General features: G+C 51.9%; 1 protein-coding gene across 6 annotated transcripts in view; it reads left to right on the top strand.

The window, feature by feature from the left end:
- Positions 1-26,436, top strand: part of GAS7 (growth arrest specific 7) — a 211,204-nt gene that overhangs the window by 72,293 nt on the left and 112,475 nt on the right. Inside the window, exon 1 of one of the 6 annotated variants that reach the window (XM_053893022.1) lies at positions 25,913-26,041. The exons of 4 other annotated variants lie outside the window; for them this stretch is intronic. In XM_053893022.1, the coding sequence (XP_053748997.1) occupies positions 25,956-26,041 (86 nt within the window). In that variant the 5' untranslated portion in view covers positions 25,913-25,955. Of the gene's footprint in view, positions 1-25,912; positions 26,042-26,436 lie in introns of those variants that run through there. One more of the 6 variants, XM_053893024.1, reaches the window with a different exon arrangement.

Below are 26,436 nucleotides of genomic sequence, written 5' to 3' on the forward strand. Positions count from 1 at the left end.
CAGAAGCAAAGGAACGGGCGGGACCCGGAGGAGTGGGGATCAAGGGATATTTTTGTCTTTCTTTTTAAAGCTATGTGTTATGTGCTGATAGGTAGAAGGCAGGTAGTTTGCCTTTGATAGGAGGAGGGCCTTTTAGTCGCCATAATGGCGGGGTGGGGGGGAGGGACGGCTGCACATACGAGCCCTGATGGAGTTTGGGCCAAGGGCTGATGAGCACTTACTGTCCAACTGCTCCTGTCTTTCTAAGTGAAGCGAGAGGCAAGACCGTTATCTGAGACAATAGGTAGTTGTCCCAGTGGTGGAAAACAGTCCACAGGGGTAACTACAAGAGGACTGCACGTGGCCACATGGCTCGGATTGTGCTTCTCAAACTTGAACATGCAAATGGATCACCCAGGGATTTGTTACGATGCAGAGTCTGGGTTTTTTTTTTTTAATTAAAAAAATTTTTTTTAATGTTTATTTTATTTTTGAGAGAGAGAGAGAGAGAGAGAGAGAGACAGAGCGCAAGGGGAGGGGCAGAGAGAGACACACACACACACACACACACACACACACACACACACAGAATCTGAAGCAGGCTTCAGGCTCCAAGCTGTCGGGACAGAGCCTGACGCAGGGCTCGAACTCACAAACAGTGAGATCATGACCTGAGCTGAAGTTGGAGGCTCAACCGACCGAGCCACCCAGGCGCCCCAGATTCTGGTTTCTGATGACGCTCCTAGGGCATGTTGACGACGCTGTCCTTGGGTCCCACTTTGAGTGAATGAGACTCCACAGCGCTTGTGCAATGAGAAGCTTAAGAAGACATGTGGTTCCCTGATGTGTCCCAGAGATGCCTAAGTTATTTGCCCATTGAACTTACACTTCAGGCAGAATTGAGCAAGAATTGAGTCCCTATTCGAGATTTGCGGCCATCCATTGAAAGGCAGGTTCTTTTCAGCCTACATGTCCATCAACCGATGATGGATAAAGAATACATGGTGTTTGTACATATAATGGAATACTACTCAGCGATCAGAAAGAATGAAATCTTGTCATCTGCAACGACGTGGATGGAACTAGAATGTATCACGCTAAGCGAAATAAGTCAGAGAAAGACAAATATCATATGATTTCACTCATATATGGAATTTAACGTACACAGCAGATGAACGTAAGAGAAAATAATATAAAAACAGAGAGGGAGACAGACCATAAGGGACTCTTAAATACAGAGAACAAACTGAGGATTAATGGAGGGGTGTTGGGTGCGGGGGGGGATGGGCTAAATGGGTAAGGGGCATTAAGGAGGGCGCTTGTGGGGATGAGCACTGGGTGTTATATGTTAAGTGACGAATCACTAAAATTCTAATCCTGAAGTCATTATTATACTATATGTTAACTAACTTGGATGTAAATTAAAAAAAACAACAAATAAAAAATAAAAAGACACTTCACTGTAGATTAAAAAAATAAATAAATAAATAAAAGGTTCTCCTCAATGTCAGACCTATCTGGGAGATCTTTTAAAAAAAGAACAGGGCCTGAGTATTTCGATTTTGATTGGGATTCTGAATTAAGGGATGTAGGGTGGATTCCCAGGGTTCCCTGTTTTTCAAAAGCTCCCCTGGTGATTCTAATGTTTATCCAGGCTTGAGAAACACTGATCTAAAATACCAGGTCAAGGGGATGATCATGGGAGTAAGTGGCCAAGGTGGGGTGGAGGCAGGGAGGCCCCTAGGAGGTGCGGGCTCCTGTCTGTATCAACAACTTGAGTCACCCCAAGTCAGCATGCCGAGGCTGTTGTGGCTGTCTGATTTTACATAGTCCTTTGAAAGACATGCCATGTCAGCCAGCAGGAGCAGTGTGCCCATCAGGCTCCCCTTCTGGAATCTTCATAGGATCCTGGGATGGCTCCTTGGGGCATCTGGTCTACCTTACAGGGTTCATGGGTTGGGGGACCCATTCGGGCCTGAGGAGGGAGTTGCTCAGATGGTTCTGCCAGTCCTTACTGGTCCTAGCCCTTTAGACAGTTTCAGAGAAGATTCTCCAACAGAGGGGCCCCTTGAGTTCTGCAGCCCGGTCATGAGCGAGGCTGGTTGCAAGGCTGAGAGCCCAAAATGTGATGAGGATGAATCGTCCCATCCAGTTGCCCAGAGCGATGACAAGAATCACGATAGAAGCCAGGGCCCAAAGCATCTCTTCATGTGGCGAGGAACTAATGCCTCCACAGCCAGCAAAGGGCCTGAGGTCTTCCAACAGCTGTGCGATCAGATTTGGAAGTGGATCTTCTTCCAATTGAGCCTTGAGATGATCACGGTCTTCACGGGCACCTTGATCGTGGCCGCGTGAGAAACCCCGCTTGAGGCTCAGGGTGTGGGCAAACTGGACCCAGGTCTCTGATCTGCAGAAACCGAGGTGCCAAATGTTTGTTGTTTGAAGCCATTAAGTTTTGGACTAATTGGTTATGCGACGCTCTATAACACACAGAAGGGGCCAAGGCCGCATCGCCAGAAGGTTCCGTCTCTTTACTTTCCTGTCTGCTGCTTCATTTTCTGCCTTAGCAACCTCTTCAGAAGGATTCTATACTCTTGGTGATCCTTAAAAAAAAAAATAATAAATTAATTTAAAAAGTAAGAAAAAGAAAGAAATCAATGAGTGGGTAGCTTTCAAATGGAGCCCGGGGTGGCCTGTTGGGTGGCTGCCACAGCCCCATCCCAAAATGGTCACTGGCAGGATGTGGAAGTGAAGGGATCCTTGACGTCGGCCTGGGTGGGATTTGAGAAAACCGCCCCAGCTCTGGGGCAGACGGGGAATCCAGATGGTCCGTGTCGTGGAAGTCGGTGGAAAAGCCTCGAGGCCTGAAGGCCAAGGCTTTGGGGAGACCAGAGGCAGCGAGGGCTGCAAAGAAACCGATGGGGAGGGGTGTTCCCGGTTTTACCTGCGTGTGAGAGCATTCGGGTCCACATCCAAGCGGAGAGAGTACCTACCGAGGGATCGCGCTGGCGAGGACGTCAAAGCAGGCACGGGGACACCATCCTTTTGTGTAGGCTGGTGGCAAGATTTTGATCACGCGTGCTAATAGGAGGCAGGGTGGCGGGCTGGGTTGGCAGACAATGAAATTAACCCTCGAAAAAGCCGAGGCTGCGAGGAGCCCCATAAATCACCGCGATTCAACTGTCTGTCAAACCTGAGTAATTCCTCCTACAAGTCTTTTTTCCACCAGCAGTTTCTGGTTCCTCCTCCTGAGGCTTTAGGACTCCCCAGCGAGGAGGCAAATAAATGGATCTCCGCCTCCCGCTTTCTTCTCTCTCTTTGCCTTCTTGGTCTCCCATGTAGGCGTTCAGGAGCTGGCCTCATGAGCCAAGAGCATTCCTCGTGCCCAGCAGGAGAGAAGAGAAAACTCCTGGCCCTTCTCTGTCCCTGTCGTATGCTTCTCGGGGGGAAGTGGAGGCGGGCGGTCTCCAGTGAGTCTGGGGAGGAAGTGAGCTGATCGTGCTCTGGGGTTTGGGGTACGTTAGGTTTACGAGAGTCCAGCGCTGGGGAGGAGGGCCGGGCAGAGGGCCCTGTGTGCCCTGGCACGCTTAGCTGGTGCGCCCAGGGTGGCCAGTCTTGCGGGAGTCACGGAGGTACAGCTCTCTTCCCGATGCAGTGTTGTGTGCACGGGCACGTTTCCACTTTTGTACGGGGCTCCGCCCGGGTGGGATCACTCTCTCCCATCTCACCGGGCAGGCGGAGTGTTAGAGGATTCAGCTTGTGCGTGGCCATCCCCCTTGGCCGCTTCCGCAAGAATCCCGGCGGTGGGGGGTGGGGGGAATACGACGGAGGAGCAGGTCCGGAAGCGTCTCTTCCTCCGTGCCAGGCATAGGAAGCGATCTGCCACACCCACCCCAGGGCCTTGGAACATGCCTCTCGGATCACTTGACCCCGTGACCGTGTTTAAACTTTTCAGGCCAGACGGACGTACAGAGTCTCTGCCTGCTCGGCAGAGAAGCCAGCGTCGACGGCAGAGACCTCGCAGGGCCACACGGAACGAGTTCCTTCGTGGGGATGAGCGCATCCTGACTCTGTGGCCGGCTGGTCGGGCGGGTGCTGTTTGAAAACAGAGGTGCGGCAGAGGGAGGGCTGGACGGCGCGTCCCCGGCTCCCGCTGGGTTTCCCATGACTCACCGAGGTGCTGGACAAGCTTCGGAGACTTGTTTCGCAAGCGCCAGGAGACGTGCGGAGGAGGTCGTGGGAGCACTGTGCGGACAGGTGCACGTCCCGGACCCAGCGCTCGCCTTCACGCCCGTGGCCACAGCTCGGTCCCTCAGCTTTTTTGGTCATTTATATTCAGGAGGCGGTGAGTTGCTGGCACGGTGGCTGGCGGGGGAGGGGGACGAGTCTGTGTGACCCCAGTGCCTCCTCGAATGCCACCGTGTTCTCTTCCCCCCTCGGACCCTGGGGTGAGAAGTCCTGGCCCACCTTAGAAGACTTCCTTTCTGCTTGGTGCCTGGGTCACCTGATGGCCCTGCCCTCCTCTTGGGTCCATTCTTTGCAGGGAGGGCTGTCCTACCTGCGGGGGGTGGGTGGGGAGTTGTGGTTTTAGTGTCTGCCTCCCTGGCCAGCCTAGCCCTGGGGTGGGGGTGGGGGTGCGGGTGGGGTGGGGGGTCCCTGTGCGTCCCTCTCCTCTAGTTCACGTCTGCTAGCAGCTCTTTCGTCCAGTCACCCAGTGGAGCCCCCCAGGGAGGAGAGGGGGGCAGCGTGAGGTGAATGGGAGCGTCCTGACGGGAGACGGGGACGCCCCAGGGTCTCGCTGGTGGCAGGAAGTGGGTCCAGTGCACGTTTGTATCCGCCTTCCTCCCTGCCCCGAGCGAGGGCTGGAGTTGCTAAGCGCGGGCCTGCTGTGTCCGCCTGCAGATCCGACCCAAGGCACGGAGCCCGAGTGCGTTTTTACAGTGCTGAGGTCATGGGTTTGCAAAAACTTGGAAAGCAGAGCAGCCTGGACCACGGAGCTCGCGGAGCCCACGGCCTGGCGTTTGCACATGTGCCCTGGACAGCCTTGAACCAGTTCCACCTGACTTACACGCCCGGCGGGTTCTGGGTATCCCAGGGAGCACAGCCTGTGGGGGATCGGGAGATCCCCGGCAGAGCCTGGGGTGTCTGAGCACCTGTGCTCTGCCCTCTCCCTCTGGTTCCGGGAAGAAAGTATTTATGGAGCACCTCGTGGGCACGATGCAGAGGGGACAGTTGTGGCCGCTTTGGCTTGAGGGCCAGTGGGGGAGGCCAGCCGTAAGCAGGCATCTGCAGGAAATGTGTGCAGGACATCACAGAGGCTCAGAATAGGGGGACGAGCAGGACGGGGCACCTGGGTTGCCTCGAGTCGCTTGAGTGTCTGACTCTTCGTCTTGGCTCAGGTCGTGCTCTCAGTCTGTGAGTTCGAGCCCCGCATTGGGCTCTGAGCTGACAGTTCAGAGTCTCCTTGAGATTCTCTCTCTCCCTTTCTCTCTCTCTCTCTCTCTCTGCCTCTTCCTCCCTCTCTCTCTTTGGAACAGAGGTTCCAAAGGGATGCTCGGGAATCAAATCGGGGAACTTGCTTCCGTACTGTTTGTTTTGTTTTGATTTAGAAGATGTTTGGTCTGGCCCGGCCGAGGGATGGGCAGAGAGGTAAGACGTTGAGGGAAGGAAGTTGTTTCTTCTGATAGGACCCGTTCTATGGCCGGGGTTAAAAACCAGCTCAGCGCTGCTGAAGCAAAGCAGGGAACGTTGGGACTCCCCTGTCGCTCTCCATTAGCTCCGAAGGTGTCAGGATATGTGGTTTCTCACTGCACCTGCGTTGCTGTTCCCACCCCTTAGGCCGACCTCATGTTGAGGACTCCAGCAGGGGTGCCTGGGGGGCTCAGTCGGTTAAGTGTTCACTCTTAGTTTCGTTTCAGGTCATGATCTCACGGTTTCACGAGTTCGAGCCCCGCATCGGGCTCTGCGCTGACAGTGTGGAATCGTGGAATCTCCTTGGGAGTCTCTGTCTCCCTCTCTCTTTGCTCCTCCCCCACTCACTCTCTCTCTGTCTCTCTCAAAATAAGTAAATAAGCTAAAAAAAAAGAAAAAGAAAAGAAAAGACTCCCCTGAGAATGGAGAGGTGTGGCTCCCCTTGGGAAAACAATGGGGTGCCAGCACCCTAACAAGGAGACTGGGGGATGGGCAGGCAGGATCAACACGCGTTCACCACTGGTTCCCGAGAACGTGAAGGAGCCAGGAAGGATTTGTGGCTTTTGTTTTGCGTGCCAGAGGTGGTTTTGAGTAGGTGGATGCTGTCCTGGCAAACGGAAGAGGGACGACGTGGGGGGAGAAAGTTTGGAGAGATCTTAGCGGTTGAATAGATGGGACCTGGGAAGTCCCTTCCTTACCCTCCTCCCAGATACGATGCTTTCTTTATTTTTACTTCCTCTGCTCCCCAGCCGGTCACTGACACCTGGGTGGTGGGAACCCAGCTGGGTGTGGGCACCAAAGGGATTGTTTCTCAAGGACTTGGTTCCCACCGAGGGTTAAAATAAGCCGCACGAAACTCATGGTCTCTAAAGGCCACGTTGGAGGTGATTGAGTATGGGGAGTTGGATATGAAATGGAAACATTGAAGAGGGCTGATTTGGGGTTGGGCTTCTGGGGGCTGGGAATACATACATACATAATACACGTATACATTTATATAGATGGGTGGGAGTGGTTTGGGAATGGAATTTGGTTTTGCACATGTGGCATTTGAGATGTTAGTGGCCTGTGTCTCTGAGGAAGAGTGTGGTTGATCCCATGAGTGGGGCCCGTGGAAGGACTGGGGAGTGATCCAGAGAGAGTGGGGGGCAGGCACAGAATCCGAAGGAGGCGCCAGGCTCCTGGCTGTCAGCACAGAGCCCCACGCGGGGGCTCGAACTCGTGAACCGCAAGATCATGACCTGAGCCGAAGTCGGATGCTTAACCGACGGAGCCCCCCAGGCGCCCCTACAGTGAGCATTTGCCCAAGTCAGCCTGCCAACACCTGTGTGTCACAATGCCCCTTGGGATAAAAGTGACTCCCTGGTCAGATAACGTTGAACCTTGAACAAACGAATATTCGTTCATTCTTTCACCACCTTTTTATCGAGCACCTGTTACACGTTAGGTTGGAGGTGCCCGGTGTTTCTAACAAAAGCCTCTGCTTTCACCGCTTAGGTTCTCTTGGGGAAAGCAGACGATAAAATAACTAGATGATGTGCTTTCGGGCTCGTGAGGTACTGTGTTCCCGTCGCAGAGCAGAGGGCAGTGGGAGGTGATGTTTTAGATGGTGTTGACAGGAAGGCTCTGTGGTCCCTGATATTTAAACAGACCCGAGTAAAATGAAGACGCAAGGAAAGAGTGTTGCAGGGGGAGGAAAAATGCACGCACATGGGCGGAGAGGTGGACATACGCTTGACCCCTCCATCGTGTCTGGAATAGAGGGAGGGAGAGACGGGGAGATCATTCAGGCCGCTGTGGACACGGGCTTTTTACTCTGCAGAAGATGAGGATCCACTGTGGAGATTTGAAGCAGGACGTGATTTTTTTTTTTTTAATTCTTAATGTTTGTTTATTTTTGAGCGAGAGAGACAGAGTGCAAGCAGGGGAGGGGCAGAGAGAGAGAGAGAGAGAGAGAGAGAGAGAATCCGAAGCAGGCTCCAGGCTCTGAGCTGTCCGCACAGAGCCTGATGCGGGGCTGGAACTCACAGATGGTGACATCATGACCTGAGCTGAAGTCGGATGCTCAACCGACTGAGCCACCCAGGCGCCCCTCTCGGGATTGCTTCTTAAGGATTTAGTTGACAACCAAGGGTTAAAATTAACAGTCCTATGAAACCCACGGTCTTTAAAGACTTTTTTTTTTTTTTTTTTTTAAGCTGTTCTCTTCCCGCAAACCCACGGGAGCGCTTTCTTTTGGCGTTCAGGCAGAAACGGTCGTACTTTCCCTGAGCCCGCTGGCTTCTTTTAAGGACCAAGGACCGTTCAGCCAAACGCATTGCCCTCCTTGCACTGGCTGCAAAGCTCGGTGCCAGATCTGGGGCCCACCTCGTGTGCCGGAAGATTGCATCACCGGTGTCCCTGACTTCTCCCAAACTTCATCATAGTTTCTTTTTCTTTTTCTTTTTTTTAAAGATTTATCTTTCTCTAAAAAATATTTTTCCTTTTATTGCAGTACGGTTGGCACACGATGTTCCACGAGTTACGGCGAACAGCAGAGCGATCTGTCAGTGCTGTTAGAACACCACTGACTACATTCCCCATGCAGTTGCTTTCATCCCCGGGACTTACTCGTTTCGTAACTGGAAGCCGGGACCTCCCCCACTCCCCTTCCCCTTACTTTCTCTGCCCTGTGTTCCCTTCATTTGCCGCTCTAGGTGTCTGGTCCAGGAAGAGGGAGCGTGGGGACGTAGATTCTCTTTCTGCAGTCCTGATGGTGAGAGGGAAGCCTCATTTTGTGCTCCCTCCGTCCTGCCACCCTTTTTCCCTGCTCCAGTGTGGGGCCGGCTAGACTTGACTTTCCTCCTCTGGGTTCGGTGCCCCCCTCCCTCCCAACGCGGGAAGCAGCCACTGCACGGGTCGGACGGCAGCTTGCCCTGCGTCATTAGGGATGATTTACTTCTCTGGCGGAGACCCCGGCCTGCGAGTCCACACGGACCGCACGCTGACCTTGTGGAACAGCGTTTTGCAGTGCACGCTGCTGGAGCCGCCCTCTGGCTGGTGACGCAGCCAGGGGCCAAGGCACTTTGTGCAGAGGGGAGGTGCTTGGGCTGCCCCTTCCTGAACCCCTCATCGCCGCTCAGAGTCCCGCAAGGTTCGAACCAGGAGAGATGTTTGCCAGCAGCCGGGCTGCCTGGGGTCCTCATTCTCCCCTTCCCTCCCTCGGGCAACTGTCCCCCCAGTGCTCCGGGCACTGTCTATGACCACACTGGCTCCCTAGTTTATTCTCTCCCTCCCTCCTTTCCCCTCTCCTCCCTCTCCCCTCCTCTCCCCTTCTCTCCCCTTCCCGCATCTTTTCTGAAACACCACAAGTGTTTTACCCCCTTTTGTGTACCGGAACCATCCCCGATGAGATCATACCTTCCCAGCTCTGCTGCTGGGGGGCTTCAGGGTTTCACCCTCCCTCCTCTTCCTGAACCCACGCCCCCCCTCCCCCCCCCCCCCCCGCAGGCTGATGCCATTTTTAGTTTTCAGTAACTTTCTTTATGGAGGATCCTCAAGATCCCGTGGGTTTGAGCACCAGAAGGGCCCTGGAATCTAGCTCGGATTCCATTTCTCTGCAGCCAGAGGGCCGCAGGGTGACATCTCCCCGCAGAGACCCCCTCATGGCCAGCCTGAGCCCTTGAGGCGTGTGGAGTCTGTCTTCTTTATAATGGTGAAGGCTTCCCAAATGTCTGACGAAGCTGTTCAGAAAGCCCTCTCCATCCATCCATTCATTCATTCATTCATTCACTCCACATGAGTCAGAGAAGCTTTATTGATTTTCTTTGGTATGTTTGCAAGGTGTGTCCGCTGGGACCTGTGGGTAGTGTAGACACCCAGTGTGGACACTTGGCCCTCTGCGTCCCAGGGGCTTACAAGTTCGTGTCCCGGCTGGGACAGACACGGGCCACATTCCAGCCTACACCGAGGCGGCGGTGGCGATCGGTGCCCCTCCGAACGCATCCTGGTCCGGCACCCGGTCACTGCCCCCATCCCCCGGGAGAGGGCTTCCTGCTTAGCAGAGATTGGGGTAGTTTGCGTGCACAGCCCTCTTGGGGACGCCAGGCTGAGCTCGCTCGGAACCCTGGGCAGGTGGCATATCTCCATCCCCTGGACTCTCCTTCTCTGATGGGTTTTCCCTTTTGGGTTTTCCCCAGGCACACCCGAGCCTTGGGATCAACTCTCAAGAAACTAAGTGGGAACTCAGTGGGAACACAGGTTTCCCTTTTGCTTAGAGGAGAAAAAAGGTAATGTTTTGCGTAACCGCTGGGATTTATGGGCCCTTAGCCGGTACCTGCTGGTGCCCCGCGGAGGTCCTCTGTGGAACTCATCCGGGAGCTTGGAAGCCACGTCTGGTGGTCCAGTGTAGTCTCGTGGATCTTCCTCTCGCTGGGGTCTCTCTGGCATCCGTGCTCTGTCAACCTTGGTCCTCTGACGGTGACGTGGCTAGCCCTGATGTGTTATTCCCAGGAACGAGTGGCCACGCAGTGTCCCAGAAGTCTCCTTTTTGCCCTCTCTACGGTTCTGTGTGACGGAGCCTGAGTCCAGCTGGGGGTGATGCCCGGTCCGCACAGCAGGATCTCTCAGGATTGTTTTCATCCACACTCCACCCTTCAGGATGTATTCACCAGCTTTGGTGTGAAGTCAGAACACTTAACCTGCCAGCGATTTGTGTGGGTTCCAACAGCCTCTGCAACCCACGTGCATCCCTTTTCCTGTCACGTTTAATTCCCTGCCCTCCGCTTTTGCTCAGACTCGGTCGCCATCCCCTCTGCCCGTGTCCAGAGCCCGGGACGAGCCCAGGTTCCTCACGATGGTTTTGTAGCAGGGGCCGTACCGGGTAGCGTAACTTTTGTGCCAAGGCGGAAGAGACAGGATCGCTGCTCTCCCAGCCTTGCAGGGACCCACGGAGACCCTGCCTCCCTCCCAGATAGTGTCAGTGCCACAGTGTACACATTCCAGGCTGATTAGCTAATGACTTTGGACCGGGCTAGCGCGATGCCAAAAGTGTGATTCACTCAGTTGCAGGTAGGGACAACGGTGAGCATGCTCCGTTGCCATGGGGACGTGAACACCGATTCGTCTCCAAGCAGAAAGAATTCACTGCCACTCCTCTGGGATGTGGACGTCTCCCACACCGCTCCCCGGGCACTCTGCTCTCCCTCGGGCTGCAGTGCGCCCCCCCCCCCCCCGTGTCCCCCATCCGCTGTCGCTCCCTCCTGGTGGGCGCCCTGGTCCCTCGGGTGCAGCGGACACCCCTCGCTGCTCTGTGGGTTCAGTCACCATCTAGCCACACCTCCGATGCCTCGTCTGAAGCCCCAGTGACCGGGTTGTACTCGACCGAATGCTTTCTTGAGGTGCGGCCCTGTGACGAGGTGACAAGGGCGAGGCTTTAAAGTTGGACAGATGTGGCTCAGGTTTCTGTCGTCATTCATGAGCTCCGTAGCCTTGGGAAAATGTTTTTCTTCCTCCTCCGTGTCCTCCTAGGGAAATTGGGGCAGTCCCTACCTTACCGGGCTGCAGGAGGACGAGACGGAAGCGTGTCAGAGCGCTTCGCACATCGCTCCGTGTTTGCTTTCGTTCTGTCTCTTCTGTGTCTCAACAGCCCAGGGGGCTCCGGGGATCGGCGCTGGGACATCCTGTGAAGTCGGCTAGGAGGCCGGCACACCCAGGGACGGTTGTCCGGAATGCAGAACTCCGGGCCGCACGCCCCGTCCGCCTTGCGCCGCTTGGGTGTTCTTGGGTCGCAGACGCCAGAAACGGATTGTGGCTGACATGAAAAGCAAAGGGGAAGCCATGGGAGAGATGCTGCGGCTCGCAGAGTGGGCAGGGGGCTGGGGGAGCCTGAACACCCGACAGACACCGAGGTGCTCGCTTGTGGGAGGCCCTGCAGGAAGGGGTGGCGGGCACGGTGTCAGGTGGTCGGGTGTGACGGACGAAGCCCACCCATGTCTCAGGGGGTCGGCCCAGAGCCTGGCGGTGAGCGTGGGCCACACACACCTGTGTCCCGTGAAAGACCCCTTCGGATTTGGAGCAGACGAGCTGGTCCCGGGATTCCCAGTCTTGCAGAAAAAGCGCCCGGTGCGTTGGGGGGCGGGGAGAGAACTCCCTACACGAAGCGGGGCGCTGTCCAGATGGGTGGTGACCTCACTGGACCCCGTGGTTTCTTGTTCCTTTTGGTTTTTTAGTGTTTATTTTTGAGAGAGAGAGGGAGAGGGAGAGAGAGAATCCCAAATAGTCTCCGTACTGTCAACACAGAGCTGACAGTCGTGAGATCACCACCTAAGCCCAAGTCAAGAATCGGACGCTTAACCGACGGAGCCCCCCGGGTGCCCCCGGACCCTGTGGTTTCTGATAGGACTTCTCTTATGACAGGGAGGAAATATGAATGAGCGTTACTGGGTTTGTAGCCCTTATTCTCCCCCTGAAACCTGCTCACTGGTATGTGTAGTCAATAACCAAAGTTTCCTCAGATTCAGTCCATTTTGCATGAAATTTGTCCACAGAAAATTACGGAGATTCTAACAAACCCGTCTACCACGCGTAGTTTTAAATCAGCTTTACTGAGTGGTAATTTGCGGTCAAGAAGAATTTACCCATGTTACCTGTACAGGTCAGTGACTTGACAAATGTAAACAGTCATGTGACTGCCAAAGCACAGGGCATCTTTCCAGAATGTTCTCTCTTGTCCATGTGCAGGCCGTTTCTCTCCTGTCCTCCCTCATCCCCTCGGGTCACTCTGGAATCTGGCTTCTTTTGCACAGGGTAATAGCTGAGATTTACTCATATTTTTGTATCAGTGGTTCACGCCTTGGGATTTCCTAGTAGAATTCCATTCGCTGGATATACCATAATTTGCTTCATTTGTCAATTGATGGGCATTTGGGTTGTTCCCAGCATTGAGCTGTAATGATTAATTCCGCTGTGAACGCTTGTGTTCGAGCCTCTCGGACGTGCTTTCCTCTCTCTTGCGTGAATACTTAGGCGCGAAGGTGCCTGCTTATATGGCGAGTGATGTGTGACTTTATGAGAAATGGCAAAACTGTTACTTCCGTGAATTGTGCTTTTTAGGTCTTATAGAAAACTTTTCTTACGCTGAGGTCCTAAAGTAGTCTAAAACTCCTCTGAAAGTTTTATTTTTTAAAAATTAAAAAAATTTTAAAAATTCTTTGTTTTTGAGAGAGAGAGACAGAGAGAGAGGGAGACAGACAGACAGAATGCAAGTGGGAGAGGAACAGAACGAGTGGGAGACACAGAATCAGAAGCGGGCTCCAGGCTCTGAGCTGTCAGCACAGAGCCCGACACGGGGCTCGAACCCACAAGCTGTGAGATCATGACCTGAGCTGAAGTCGGACGCTTAACTGACTGAGTCACCCAGGGACCCCTATTGTAATTTTTTGGTAGTTACAATTTATCAGAAAATTTTCTTTGTGGTCCTAGTTTGTGAGGAGTTTTAATGGTCAGATGCTTTTTCTGCATCTAAATTATATTTTTCTTTTAATGTGGTGTGTTTAACTAATGAGTTTTTTTGATGTTTTAATATCCCTCTCTTCCTGAGATTAAATAATGTTTGTTTAGGATTTTTACAGTTATGCCCTGTGAGGTTAGGAGGTAGGCTTTTAAGTCTTTCATTGTTTTCTTTGAAGGTCAGTACAAGGTAGTGTAAGAGGAACTGAGTGTTTTTTCTCTCCGTTTCTGGAAGAGATTTATATAAGATTAATGTCTTTTCTTTCAAGGTTTGAGAAAACTTGTCGCAGAACCACAGAGATGTGTTGTAGCTTTTTAAGGTAGAGTTTAGGCCACTGAATCGATTCCTTTGAAGGTTATAGATCTATCTAGGTTTTCTGTTTCCTCTTGAGTCAATTTGGAATTTTTAATTTTTCTGGAGAATGATCAGCGATCAGTGATGAGAGGTAGCAAATGACCGGTCAGTGCCAAGACTTGTGGGGAAAATAGGACCTTAGTGATTCATGCTCCCAACACCCGAAAGGTAGAAGGGGGGAGATCAAAGTGACTGCATCCCAGGGTTTTTGTATTATTCAGAAGGAGAAAAGAGCTATCGATTATCTTTGTGCTTGGGAGTTGAGAGTACATGTTAAAAATGTCTGTATAACTGTCTAAGTCACCCAAGTAGTATATAAATAGACCAGAATTGCCAAGCGTTCAGGGGCGGGAGGGAGAATAAAGAAAATGCATTCAGGGGCGCCTGGGTGGCTCAATCATATGCGCGTCCAACTTCTGCTCAGGTCGTGATCTCACGACCCGTGAGTTCAAGCCCCGCGTCGGGCTCTGTACTGGCAGCTGAGCCTGGAGCCTGCTTCCGATTCTGTGTCTCCCTCTCTCTCTGCCCCTCCCCTGCTCGTGCTCTGTCGCTCTGTCTTTCAAAACTAAAGAAACATTAAAAAAAAAAAAAAAAAGTAAAATGCAATCAACCTGGTAGAAAGCAAGACGGGAGGAAGCCAACCAAAACAGCAAAGAGAAGAGTGTCCTAAAGAGAAAGCACGTCATGGCGATGACCTTTGGGTGTTTCTCCTTAGCGCTCCACACACAGGCCCCTGCACCGTGACCGCCTGTCTGCCGTCTCTCTCTTTCTCTCTCTGTCTCACGGGAAGCAGACTCTTCTGGCTTCTGGGCCACTCATCTGCTTATTATGAGTGCCTGGCATACAGAACGTGCCTAGTAAGTTTGGATGAGTGTGGTGAGCAAATACACCCTGCAGACAGAGCCACTCTAGCAGGTTCTGTGGCTCTAGGGACATTTTAATCTGTGCTTGCCTTGGTTGATCCGTGAGTTAGGGACTGAGGAAGGAGCTACAGCCTTGAATTTGATGGGGGGGCAGGGGGGGAAAGCCACTGAAACCACCATTAAATTCCTCTACTGTGCGTGTAGCTGTTATGTGCTTGGTGGGTATGAGGGGGGCCCCGGGGACCTCTCGTACAGGGGGTGAGGTGGCCTGAGTGCTTCTCAAACATTAACACACTCACGATTCATGGGGGGCTGGGGGCATTTGTGAGGGCACAGATTCTGATGCAGGAGTTCTGGGGCAGGGCCCGGATGCTGCATTTCTGACAAACCCCGTGGACCGTGCTTTATGGAGCAGGGCTTCAGGTTATTACCTACGCTGATACCCTGCCTGGATGCTTGGGGACAGCACAGTGGCCCTGTACTTGGAGAATAGGCTCAGATGGAAATTATTCTAACTTCCGGGGCTGTTACTAGTGAACGTGAGGGCTCCAAGCCCCTGCCGGTGCAGGGAGGGGTACCCCTTGGCCTCATACTGTGCGACTCCAGCTCTGTGCAGGGGGGGGTTGGGGGTGGGGGGCCTGGGATGGAAGGAGTTTGCCGGGCTCCCTGCACGGCGATCACACTCTTCCTCGGTTTTCTCGTTTCTCAAGCGGAGCCACATGGCTTGTTCAGACACGTCGCCTCCTGGGAAGCTCTCATCTTGATGATTCACATGTCACTTGTCACTGTTCTCCAGTACCGTCACACTTTATCTGTGCAATCAAAATCCCATTTCCTTGCCTCATTCCTGCGAGCCTCCGCCTGCCTGTCCCTCTCGTCCTCGGGTTCTGGTTTCTGTCGTGCTGTCCGCCCTGGGCAAGACAGGCAGCCCTCACTCCCCTCTCTTCAGAAGCACGACACGGGCCAGGGACAATGACGTCCTCACACCCACCTTTTTCTTCTTTTTTAGTCTCTCTGCTCTTAGAGAAATGCACAAACCCAGTGGGCAATGCCCCAAATCGCAGATAAGCCACTAATGCACTGATCCTGGGGCCAGACAGACCACGGACGCCATCGGGGTTTCGGGTCTCTTTCCCTCGCTCGTCCCGTCACGTCTTGGAAATGGTGCAGGCAAGCGGTCTGTCCCCTTCCTCCCCTGTGTTCATATCAACTCCTGTGCATTGGAGTCTGGGAGGCTTGTGGATATAAAGATCTTCTATCAGTAAGTGACGGACCCTGGAGTTTTTTCTGTGGGTGTGGTCTGGATCAAGGGTTTTACAGCCACAAGATCCTTTTACACAGCAGGACAGTCTGGAATTGGAATGTCTTCAGGACTGTCCCTAGACCTTGGGCAGGGGAAGCCTGGCTGCGTGCTTCCTAGCACACTCCCAGACCTCAGCGCAGTCCTTTGTCCCTTTGCTTTCTCTGGGATGGGCAGAGGTGACACAGGCCTACGGGATGGGGCTCATCACCTCCGGCGTAGCTGCCGTGGAATGGACTGTAGTTAATGCAGGGGCCGCTGGTGGGGGTCTGCGTGCCAGCTCTGTGTTTTTTATTTTTTTATTTTTTTATTTTTTACATTTATTTATTTTTGAGAGACAGAGACAGAGCATGAGCAGGGGAAGGGCAGAGAGAGAGGGAGACATAGAATCCGAAGCAGGCTTCAGGCTCCGAGCTGTCGGCACAGAGACCGACGCGGGGCTCGAATCCACGAACTGTGAGATCGTGACCTGAGCCGAAGTCGGACGCTCAACCGACTGAGCCCCCCAGGTGCCCCCCCCTTTTTTTTTAAATTTTTTTTTTTGCCAGCTCTGTATTAATACGACTCCAGCCTTTCCTTTTTTCTGAACCTTGCCTGAACAAACTGTTGGGCCAGGCAGGTAACGGTGCTGAGAGAGCAGGTGGAGACATCAGAGCCTTTTTCAGCTGCCCGTTAGAATCGCCTGGCAAGCTTGTAAGACGGCCGTCTCCCAGAGCTCTGTTGACTGGGTCTGGGGATTTCTGGGCATCAGGGTGCTTTTTAAGGTCCCAGATGATTCCCACGGGCAGCCAGGGTTGAAAGCCACCACGTCAGAGAATGGCGGAGAAGGCGGCCCCAATTCCCTTCATACTGTCAGAGACGACTTTAGTATACGGCCTTCTTGATTTTTTGGGTCACGCCTGAAACTTTGAGGTGTTCATGGGAAATTGCCTCGTTTTTATACATCAGCTCCTGGTCTCTGACACGTACTCGGACGGGCTGGGCTGCACCACGTGGCTGAGTGTGTTTGTCTTCCCACAACCTGCCCCCCCTGTGTAGGCCGGTTTTCTGTTCTGGTTCTTGGCCCCGGACTCTGAGCCCAGCTCTGTAAGAACGATGCTGCTGAGCACAGACCCCTGGGCGGTTCTGTTCTCTGGCCTGCTGCCCGGGGACACCCCACCGGTGGCCTCTGAGTAGGGCCGTCTGACTGGGTGTCTCCCCAGAGTCCTGGCCGGGCCAGACCCGGGGGCTGTGAGGTGTTGGGTCGCAATGGGGGGAGGTGGGAATCCGGAACCTAGTCCCCGTTTTCGAGAAATGGCAAACCTCAGTGTGTTCTGCCCCCACTTCCCAGATTATGACCTGCCCACGAGAGAGCCTCTGCCCCTCTCTCCCGAGCAGCCTCCTGATTTTGGAATCGGGCCAGATAAACGGCCTCTTCGCTGGTATTTTCTCTCTGAGGTCGGGCCAGAAGCCTGGCGAGCTGGGTGCAGCCCATGGAGGCAGAAACTGGGGACGGAGAGGGGGCATGGCCCGCTGATCCCGGCTGGCGTCGGGTAGTGACCCTTGGGGAAGAAGGAACTGTAGGCTTCGTGTCTTCGTACCTGACTTTTCCTGACAGACCTTGAGGCCTTAAGGCCCATTTGAAAATGAGCCTCTCAAAACACCTGACAGGTCTTGCAGCCACCAAAGGGATCGTCTCGGGTGCTGCATGCGTTATGGGAATGGCTGGGCTTTGGGGAACCCCTGTGTTGCCGCGTTGCTTCACGATCCGGGTTTGCAGACCACAGCGGAAGCTTCTGACTCTGGTTTTGGTCCCTGTGTGTCCCTAGAGCTGTCTGCCCTGCGTTGTGCACGTGTCCCGACAAAGCACTTCCCGCGCCAGCCTCTTTTGGGGTTGTGGGCAGAGCGGGGAGGGGAGGACTTTCTCCCCGCTGCTCCATTCTCTTTGGGGTGACTTATGGGCTGACACCTTTTGCTTGTGGCTGTCTGACTCTGACCCCTGCTTCCCCGATCAGACTCCTCTTTTTTTTTTTTTTTTTTTTTTTTTAACATTTATTTATTTTTGAGAGACAGAGAGAGAAAGAGAGAGAGAGTGCGAGTGGGGAAGGGGCAGAGACAGAGAGACACAGAATCTGAAGCAGGCTCCAGGCTCTGAGCTGTCAGCACAGAACCTGATGTGGGGCTTGACTTGTGAACCATGAGATTATGACCTAGTTACCCAACCGACTGAGCCCCCCCAGGCGCCCCCAGACTCCTTCTCTTCCGCGTGTAATAAAATCTCTCTCGGCCTCCTTCCTAGAAAGACCCGGGGGATTGCATTTAGGGCACAGCTGGATACCGCAGGCTATACCCTCGTCACCTCAAAGCCCTTAATTACATCTGCGAAGACCCGTTTTCCAAATGACATAATATCCACTCCTGGCTGTGGTTCTCGAGCCTGGCAGGACGCCTTTGGAGCCCACGCGGTTTCTAGGCCACCGGATCGGCCATGGCGGGCTTAGAAATGCCAGACCATGGGGCGCCTGGGTGGCGCAGTCGGTTAAGCGTCCGACTTCAGCCGGGTCACGATCTCGCGGTCCGTGAGTTCGAGCCCCGCGTCAGGCTCTGGGCTGATGGCTCGGAGCCTGGAGCCTGCTTCCGATTCTGTGTCTCCCTCTCTCTCTGCCCCTCCCCCGTTCATGCTCTGTCTCTCTCTGTCCCAAAAATAAATAAAAAATGTTGAAAAAAAAAAATTAAAAAAAAAAAAAAAAGAAATGCCAGACCACGCCATCGAGGCTCTCCTTGTGCCCCGGCCTCTGCCACAAGAATCCCAAGCATGGAAGCCAGACCCTCAGACCCCACGGCTCACAAAGCGGGCTCCCAGCGTGTGGAGGTTGAGTGAGAGGGCCGAGAAGCTCTGGTGTATTTGAAAATCCCATTATCCAAGCATCTTTGGACTTCTGTTGGCATTTGCATGACTACCTGGGCTCTGGCAAAAGGTGTGTTTGAGAAGTGAAAAAAGGGAGTGAGGCTGAGCCCCTCCGGCCCCCCACTACAGCGGAGCTCTCTTTGGCGATATCTCTGGAGGGAGGTGACTCACTGGGGTCTGAGCGACAAAGAGACTGCTATGGCTCTAGGACAGAAAGCCCTTCCTCCGCCCCTGGCTGCCCGTCCAAAGTGGGAACCCGGGGCTGGGTGTCCTCAAAGAGGCATTTGGCCGAGCCTGGTGCTGCCTGCCATTCACAAGCCTACGAATGCCTGCACACACCCGGGGCACGCTGCCAACAGTTTGAACCTCAGTTTCCTCCCCTGTAAAATGGGTATAATTACAGAACCAACCTCACGGGGCAGAGTAAAGCTCGAAAGTGTGTAAACGGATGAGAACAGTCAGGCCCGTGCTAAGCGTCACATAAGAGCTTCCTGCTGTGCTCGCGATGATCTGAAAATAGAGACGATTTCAGATTACCCGCCTTCTATGTTGGCGTGGATATTAAATGAGATAATGCACGTCAGTGCTCACAGCAGGGTCATTCTTCCCACTTTGGATTTGAGCTCCCTGTGGGCAAGGCCTTCTGTCTTCCAGATCGCGAAAGTTATGCAGCGCGTTGTAAACGGGCAGCAGCGAGCATTGGCTGGGCAGACGATTGAACAGATCTGTGTGCTCTGTGGGTGACATTTCGATGAGGTGGTCACCGGGCCTGAAGTATCTTAGACATGGTTATCAGGGCTTCACGAGGGCATTGCTTCCCTGCTTTGGGGCAGGGATGTGGCTTTGGCAGAGAATCTGGATGGTTGCAGTTGAGGAGTTAAATAAGTACTTTGCTGTGTCAAGCGGAGAGGGCAGGATAGCAGGGGCTCGCCTGGGGTATAGGGCACAGGGACACACGTGGGTGCACATATAATCATGCCAGGTGCTTCCAAGCCTCTGCTCCTCACTTTGATGGGGGGGGGGGCGGGGGGAGAGGGGGAATCCTTCTGTCAGACAAAAGGAGGCCCTGCCTACCTGTCCCTGCAGGGAAATCCCTGTGAAACCACCAGAGTCACTCTCTGCCGCCCCTTCTGGATACCCCCTGGGAAACTCAGCCGGCAGACTGGACCTTGGGGTTAGGGGGAGGGTACCCTTCCTGGGGAACCATCCTCAGGGAAGCAGGGGACAGCCCTCTGCCGTCTGCAGGCCTCACCCCGAGAGTGCAGAACTGTCCTAGGGACCTGCAGGAGTCTGGGGCTCAAGAGGGCATTTGGTGTGGGGACTGCAGGGTCTGCAGGGTCATTGGGAATTCTCACCAGCTACTGGTGGGTCAGTTCTTCTGGCAGAAGGAAGAGTATGGGAATGTGAGTGGTGCTGGCTTGCTAATTCAGCAATTTTATTTTATTTTATTTTATTTTATTTTATTTTATTTTATTTTATATTTTATTTTATATCTTATTTTATTTTATTTTTATTTTATATATTTTTTATTTTATATTTTATTTATTTTTATTTTATCTTTTATTTTAGTATTTTATTTATTTTTATTTTATTTTATATCTTATTTTGTCTTATTTTTATTTTATATTTTATTTTATTTTATTTATTTATTTATTTATTTTATTTTATTATTTTATTTTATTTTATATATTATTTATTTTTATACTTTATATTTTATTTTATTATTTTATTTATTTTTATTTTATTTTATATTTTATTTTATTTATTTTATTTTTATTTTATTTCATTTTATTTATTTTATTTTTATTTACATTATATTTTATTTTATTATTTTATTTTATTTTATATTTTATTTTATTTATATTTTGTATTTTATTTATTTTATTTTATTTTTATTTTATATTTTATTTTATTATTTTTATTTTATATTTTATTTTTATTTTATGTTTTATTTTAGTATTTTATTTTTATTTTATGTTTTATTTTAGTATTTTATTTTTATTTTATTTATTTTTATTTTATTTATTTAATATTTTATTTTATTTTTTTATTTTATTTTATTTATATTTTATATTTTATTTATTTTATCTTATTTTATTTTTTTATTTTATTTTATTTTAGTATTCTTTTTTTTCGCAGGAGTATTCTCCTGAAAACAGTAGTATGTATCTATTTCAGGAGTAGAATTTAGCGATTCATCACTTAGCCTATGACGCCCAGTGCTCACCCCAAGAAGCGCCCTCCTCCTTAATGCCCGTCCCCCATTTAGCCCATCCCCCCACCCAACACCCCAGTTCAGCAATTTCTGAGACCAAAAGGCAGCCCATCAGCAAAGCAGAATTAGCCGTGTTATTTGAAGTTAGTCACATAAAGAAGTTTATTAATTTTTTATTGACTTCTACCCAGCACACATTACTGTGTTTCAGGTGCGTTTGATATTTTTATACGTTACAAAACGTTGGCTGCATCGGATTTGCCACCACACGCCATTATTACAGTATTAGTGACTATTTTCCCTGGGCCATACTTTATATCCCCGTGACTTATTTATTTTATAAATGGAGGTTCGTACCTCTTAATCTCTTCGCATAAAGGGATTCAGATCATCTGTATCCACTGTGTCTATGTGCCTTCCGGAAGCAAGATGCACGTTATGTGTTTTTAGAGTCTGTATTTTCTGTATATCAAATGAGAAGCATTTGAGGATGATTCTGGAATAGTTACAGACTCTACATTAAAGCATTTAATAGAATGATAAAAACATTCCTCCTTAATTGTGGGTCACAGCTTCCCTGTGATCCCCAAAAACCCTATAGTTGACCTCTCTGTGGGAATAGACTTGAGTCAGCATCCCTGGGACCGGCTAAGGCCCAGTCAGCGTTAGGCTGTCCCAGGGTTTCTCAACCTCGGCACAATTGACATTTGGGGGCAGATCATTCTTTGTTGTGGGTGAATGGTCTTTTGCACGGTAGGCTGTTTAACAGGATCCCTTCCTTTCTCTGATTAGATGCCTGGAGCTCCCTGTGGTAACCATAATCTTGACTGCCCCCACCCCCATGCACACACATCCAAGATGCCCACGTCTTCGTCCCTGCAACCCGTGAATATGTAGTTACATGGCGAGAGGGAATTGAGGTAGATCAGATGTCTGCATTATCCAAGCGGGCCCAATATAATCTGAAATGTCCTTATAAGTGGAAGAGGAAGGGAGCAGAGGGAGAGAGAACCAGAGAGGCCTGGACAGACCATTGCTGGCTTTGGAGCTGGAGCAAGGGGCCAGCCACCAAGGAGTGCACGCCACCTCTAGAAGCTGACAAAGACCAGAGAACAGATTCTTCCCTGGATCCTCCACAAGGAACAGAGCCAAAGGGACGCCTTGGTTTTAGCCCAGTGAGATCCATCTCTGAGCTCTAGATAATAAATCTAGAACTCTCAGATAATCAATTTGTGTGGTCTTGAGCCACAAGGTCTGTGGTTACTTGTTTCAGTGGCGGTAGGAAACTGGCACACCGCCCGCCTCTCCCACCCCCAGTGTGACAATGAGGAAGAGTCTCCGGAATCCCCCTGGTTCAGAAACGCTGGCTCTGTGGAGCGCCATATTGTTTCCCTAGAAGCAGTGAGAGGAGAGGGTTTCTCTGTTCTGCAATGAGAATGAGGTTGGCAGTGAGGACGCCCAGCAGGATTAGCCCTGGGGGAAACCAGTGGTATAAAAAGGGAGTGGGTGCCATGCCGCTCCCCCAACTCACCCCCCAACCTCCCCTTCCCCCCCACCAGAGGCTCCTGGAGCTGTCACACTGCCATTAATGGCACAATGCTCATGTTGGTGCTTGTGCATATTTGGACAGAACTAGAAAAGAAGCTGAGCTGAAAACCATAAAAGAGAATATAAAAACTCCATAAAACATTGAAATGTCAGGCAAAGCAGCATTGCTAGCGGGGGCCTCGGCGAGGAGGGACGGCACGCTGGGCGCCTTTGGCTCTGTGTGTGGGAGTCGTGGGCGGGGAGGAGAGGCCGGGGAGCCCGGCCCACGCTAGGGGCCACCAAGCCCGGGCTCTGGGCCAGACACGCAGCCCCCTGGACCCAACCCTGATGCTATGATTCTGTTTATTTTGCTGAATATGACATTCATATGGTTCTGATTTCTTCTTTGTGATCCGTCATCTCTGTGTGGCTTTGGAGCCAGAAACCCAGAAAAAGCGGCTTTGAAGTTGTTGTTCTGGCCTAAGTAGGAAGTGGTGCCTTTCCAGGGTTCATCGGGACGACCACGAGGTCCCCTTTGATTTGCGAAGCGCTCCAGGAACTGAGCGGGAAGGAGGCTGGCAAGGTCGGTTCTGGTCCTGGCCCGGGAGCTGGGCCGGGTGAGAAGGGAGGAGCGGATTTGCACGGCCACGGTAACAGCCACTCTTTCTCCCACCGGGAAGAAACAGCAGGTGGTTCCGTGTTACCTGCTGCTTCAGGTGGTGACATGGAGCTGTGGCCCCTTACGTCTTCCTTGCAGGTGCTTGGGGGGCAGACCAAAAGCAGAAGTCAGAAAAGAAATTACAAAAAGGAAAAGTCCTCAAGCAAATAGGATGTGGAGAAAGACATTGTCTGTTTCTACGGTGTTTTGATATTGAAGGGACGTGGGTCAGACCATTCCGGGTTGGGCTGGCCTCGCTGGACCTAACCGGTATATGGAGGCCGGGGTTCCCAAATTTCAGGATGTGTTAGAATCTTTCAGCAGGAGGGCTTGTTAAAATGGGCAACAGGACCCCTACCCCCTGGAGTTTCTGACTCAGGAGGGCTAGGATGAGACCCAAGGGTTTATACTTCTCGACAAATTCCCAGGTGATGCTGACGTGGCTGGTCTGAGGTTGAGAACCGTTGTTCTAGGACAAGAAGAGGGTCTTTGTAACGAAAACTGGAACTGATAACGAACGGTTCTTAGGATCCTACGGTTTGTGCATGGGGACCCCACGTTTGGTCTGAACACTGCTGCGAAGAGACTGTCATCTTCTGGGATTTTTTTTCCCCCAAGGTGAAAGCAGCAATTTTTTTTTTCAGTTGTTATGCAGTAAAATTGACTATTTTGGGGGTGTTGGGTATTTTGGGGGCTTGGACAACTCTGAGCCTGCCTGAGATTCCTTCACACATTTTCAAATCAGGCATGATCTAGGGGCGCCCGGGTGGCTCAGGCGGTTAAGCGTCCGACTTCAGCTCAGGTCACGATCTGGGTGGTTCGTGTGTTCGAGCCCCATGTTGGGCCCTGTGCTGATGGTTCAGAGCCTGGAGCCTGCTTCAGCTTCTGTGTCTTCCTCTCTCTCTGCTCCTCTCCCTCCCCCGCTCGCGTGCTCTCTTTCTTTCTCTATCAAAAATAAACAAACAATAAATAAATACATAAATAAGTAAAATTGTTTTTGAGGGGTATAGTTCTACATATATATGGGTTCATGTATTCACACTCTTACCCAAGATATAGAATAATTCGTCCCCCCCAAGAACCTCCCTTGTGCTCTCCCTATGCTCTCATACCCCATCCCCCCCAACCCCTCATGAGCCATCCAGCCCTATAGCTTTTCCTTTTGAGTGTGTCATGTAAACAGGATCGTACGGTATGTAACCTTTTGAGACTGACTTCTTTTTAAAAAAAATTTTTTTTTAACGTTTATTTATTTTTGAGACAGAGAGAGACACAGCATGAATGGGGGAGGGGCAGAGAGAGAGGGAGACACAGAATCGGAAGCAGGCTCCAGGCTCCGAGCCATCAGCCCAGAGCCTGACACGGGGCTCGAACTCACGGACCGCGAGATCGTGACCTGAGCTGAAGTCGGACGCTTAACCGACTGAGCCACCCAGGCGCCCCTGAGACTGACTTTTTAACAGACACCTGTGACATCATCCAGGTCACTGCACGGATCAGTAGTTGGCTCCTTTGTATTGGGAGCAGCGACGCATCGTATGGATGTACCGTGGCGGTTCATCATTCCCTGTTGATGGCCTCTGGGTTTCTTCCCGTTTGGGGTTATAACGAATAAAGCTGTCATATGCACGTTCCTGTATAAGACTTGGTGCGGACATAATGTTTCCCTTTCTCCTGGGCGCGTACCTGAGAGCGGGATGGCTGGCTCGTATGGTGGGTGCAGGTTTTAACTTCATAGGAAACTGCCACACGACTGTCCAGAGGGGCGGGGTGCCATTTTGCGTTCCCACATTGGTGTGTTGGAGTTCCAGCCGCTCTGTGTCCTTGCTGGCACTTGGGGTTGTCATTCTTTTTATTTGTAGTCTTTCTAGATCATTCATAATTAAATTAAATTAATTATTTTTAAAATTTTTACTAATGTTTATTTTAGAGAGAGAGAGAGAGAGAGAGATAGAGAGCGCGTGAGCGGGGGAGGCGCAGAGGGAGAGAGAGGAGACACAGAATCCGAAGCAGGCTGCAGGCTCCGAGCTGTCAGCACAGAGCCCGACGCGAGGTTTGAACTCACAAACCGTGGGATGATGACCTGAGCCGAAGCCGGACGCTTAACCGACTGAGCCACCCGGGCGCCCCGAGATCATGCCTGATTTGAAAATGTGTGAAGGAATCTCAGGCAGGCTCAGAGTCCAAGGCCCCCCAGCCTCTTGGTGGCTTCTTGGATTCAGATCTTTTGCTTTGAAGGCTGTGCTGAGCAGGAGCTGGGAAGCCGGGGCTTCTGTATGTGATTGGAGCTCCAGCAACATCCAGGGCCCGTGCAGCCGAGCCAGGCTTGTGCCCCAGGACTAGGGAAACAAGACGGAAGTAGAAAGAAGAGATGACAGAGGAAAGGCGCACATCTTAGCATCACAGAGGCAGAAAGCACTGGGCTGCTTCTCCATATCCCTCTGCCCCCGGCGCCCTTATTTGTAGGCTGAGGCTCCGAGGGGATGAAGCACCCCACCGCAATGAGCTTGTGGCGGGCTGTGGCCGGCCTGGGGCAGAAGCCACTTTTGTCTCCAGAAGCGTCCTTGCTGATGGCACCGCGGCCACAAGTTGCTTCCCCTCGGTGCTTGAGGAGTAGAGCTTTTGCAAATCGATATACCTGGTCAAGATCATCATACTCCCTGGGTGCCTTGGCCTCGGGTCTGCTCCACGCAGGAGCCGGCTTTAGGGAGGAGCTTGTGCAGAGCGGGGGTCGTGGTCACTGCCGAAACCAGAGCGGGTGACTTAATGGGAAGGTCCTTTCTCGGGAGGCCGGCCCACCCGCCCTCGAGGGGACAGGGCGCAGCTGCCCTGGAAGGCTGTGGACATGCTTTCCCGATTGCAGAATACTTCTCTTTCATTTTGAATATCATTTGTTTGGTTGCCACGGCAACGCCAAGTCTCTATTTTAATGCTAACCTGCGTGGCTGCAACTTTCTATATATAAATGCTGCTTTGCACAGTGAATTAGCTGATGCCACAGGAAGCAGCGGATGTGGAGACGGTGGCAGAAAATGACCAGCGTGTCCGCTTTGCAAGAGGAAAGGCTGTGGGGCTGAGGTGAGTGGGAACCCCCGGGCAGGTGCTCGAAGTGCTCACTGGAGCCCCGTGAGAGCCAGGTGGCCTGCCACACCTGGGGGAGAGAAGCCAGCGCTGGAGAGCCTCCGTGGGCAGGTGCTTGGTGCTGCTTTGGAGCGACCCAGGGTGGTTCTGCTGTTTGCGCACCTGTCTGCCGTCCTCATGCCTTCCTAGAGTCCGGGTGGCTTGGGGACCCAAGGCTCTGGAAAGACCAAGCCACTTTGGGGCCGGGGTGGTATCTGAGGGTGAGCTCAGTGGAAAGCAAGTTTTTCCTGTTGCCTTCAACTCCCCTTGGCTCCCTGCCCTGGCTCTTTGCCGCCTCTGTTTTGCTTTTTCTTAATTCTCGAGTGTGGCCAGTCCTCGCCAGGGCGCAGTCG

The sequence above is a fragment of the Panthera pardus genome, unplaced genomic scaffold (assembly GCF_024362965.1).
Source record: "Panthera pardus isolate Hobbes unplaced genomic scaffold, ASM2436296v1 HiC_scaffold_3, whole genome shotgun sequence".
Lineage (NCBI taxonomy): Eukaryota > Metazoa > Chordata > Mammalia > Carnivora > Felidae > Panthera > Panthera pardus.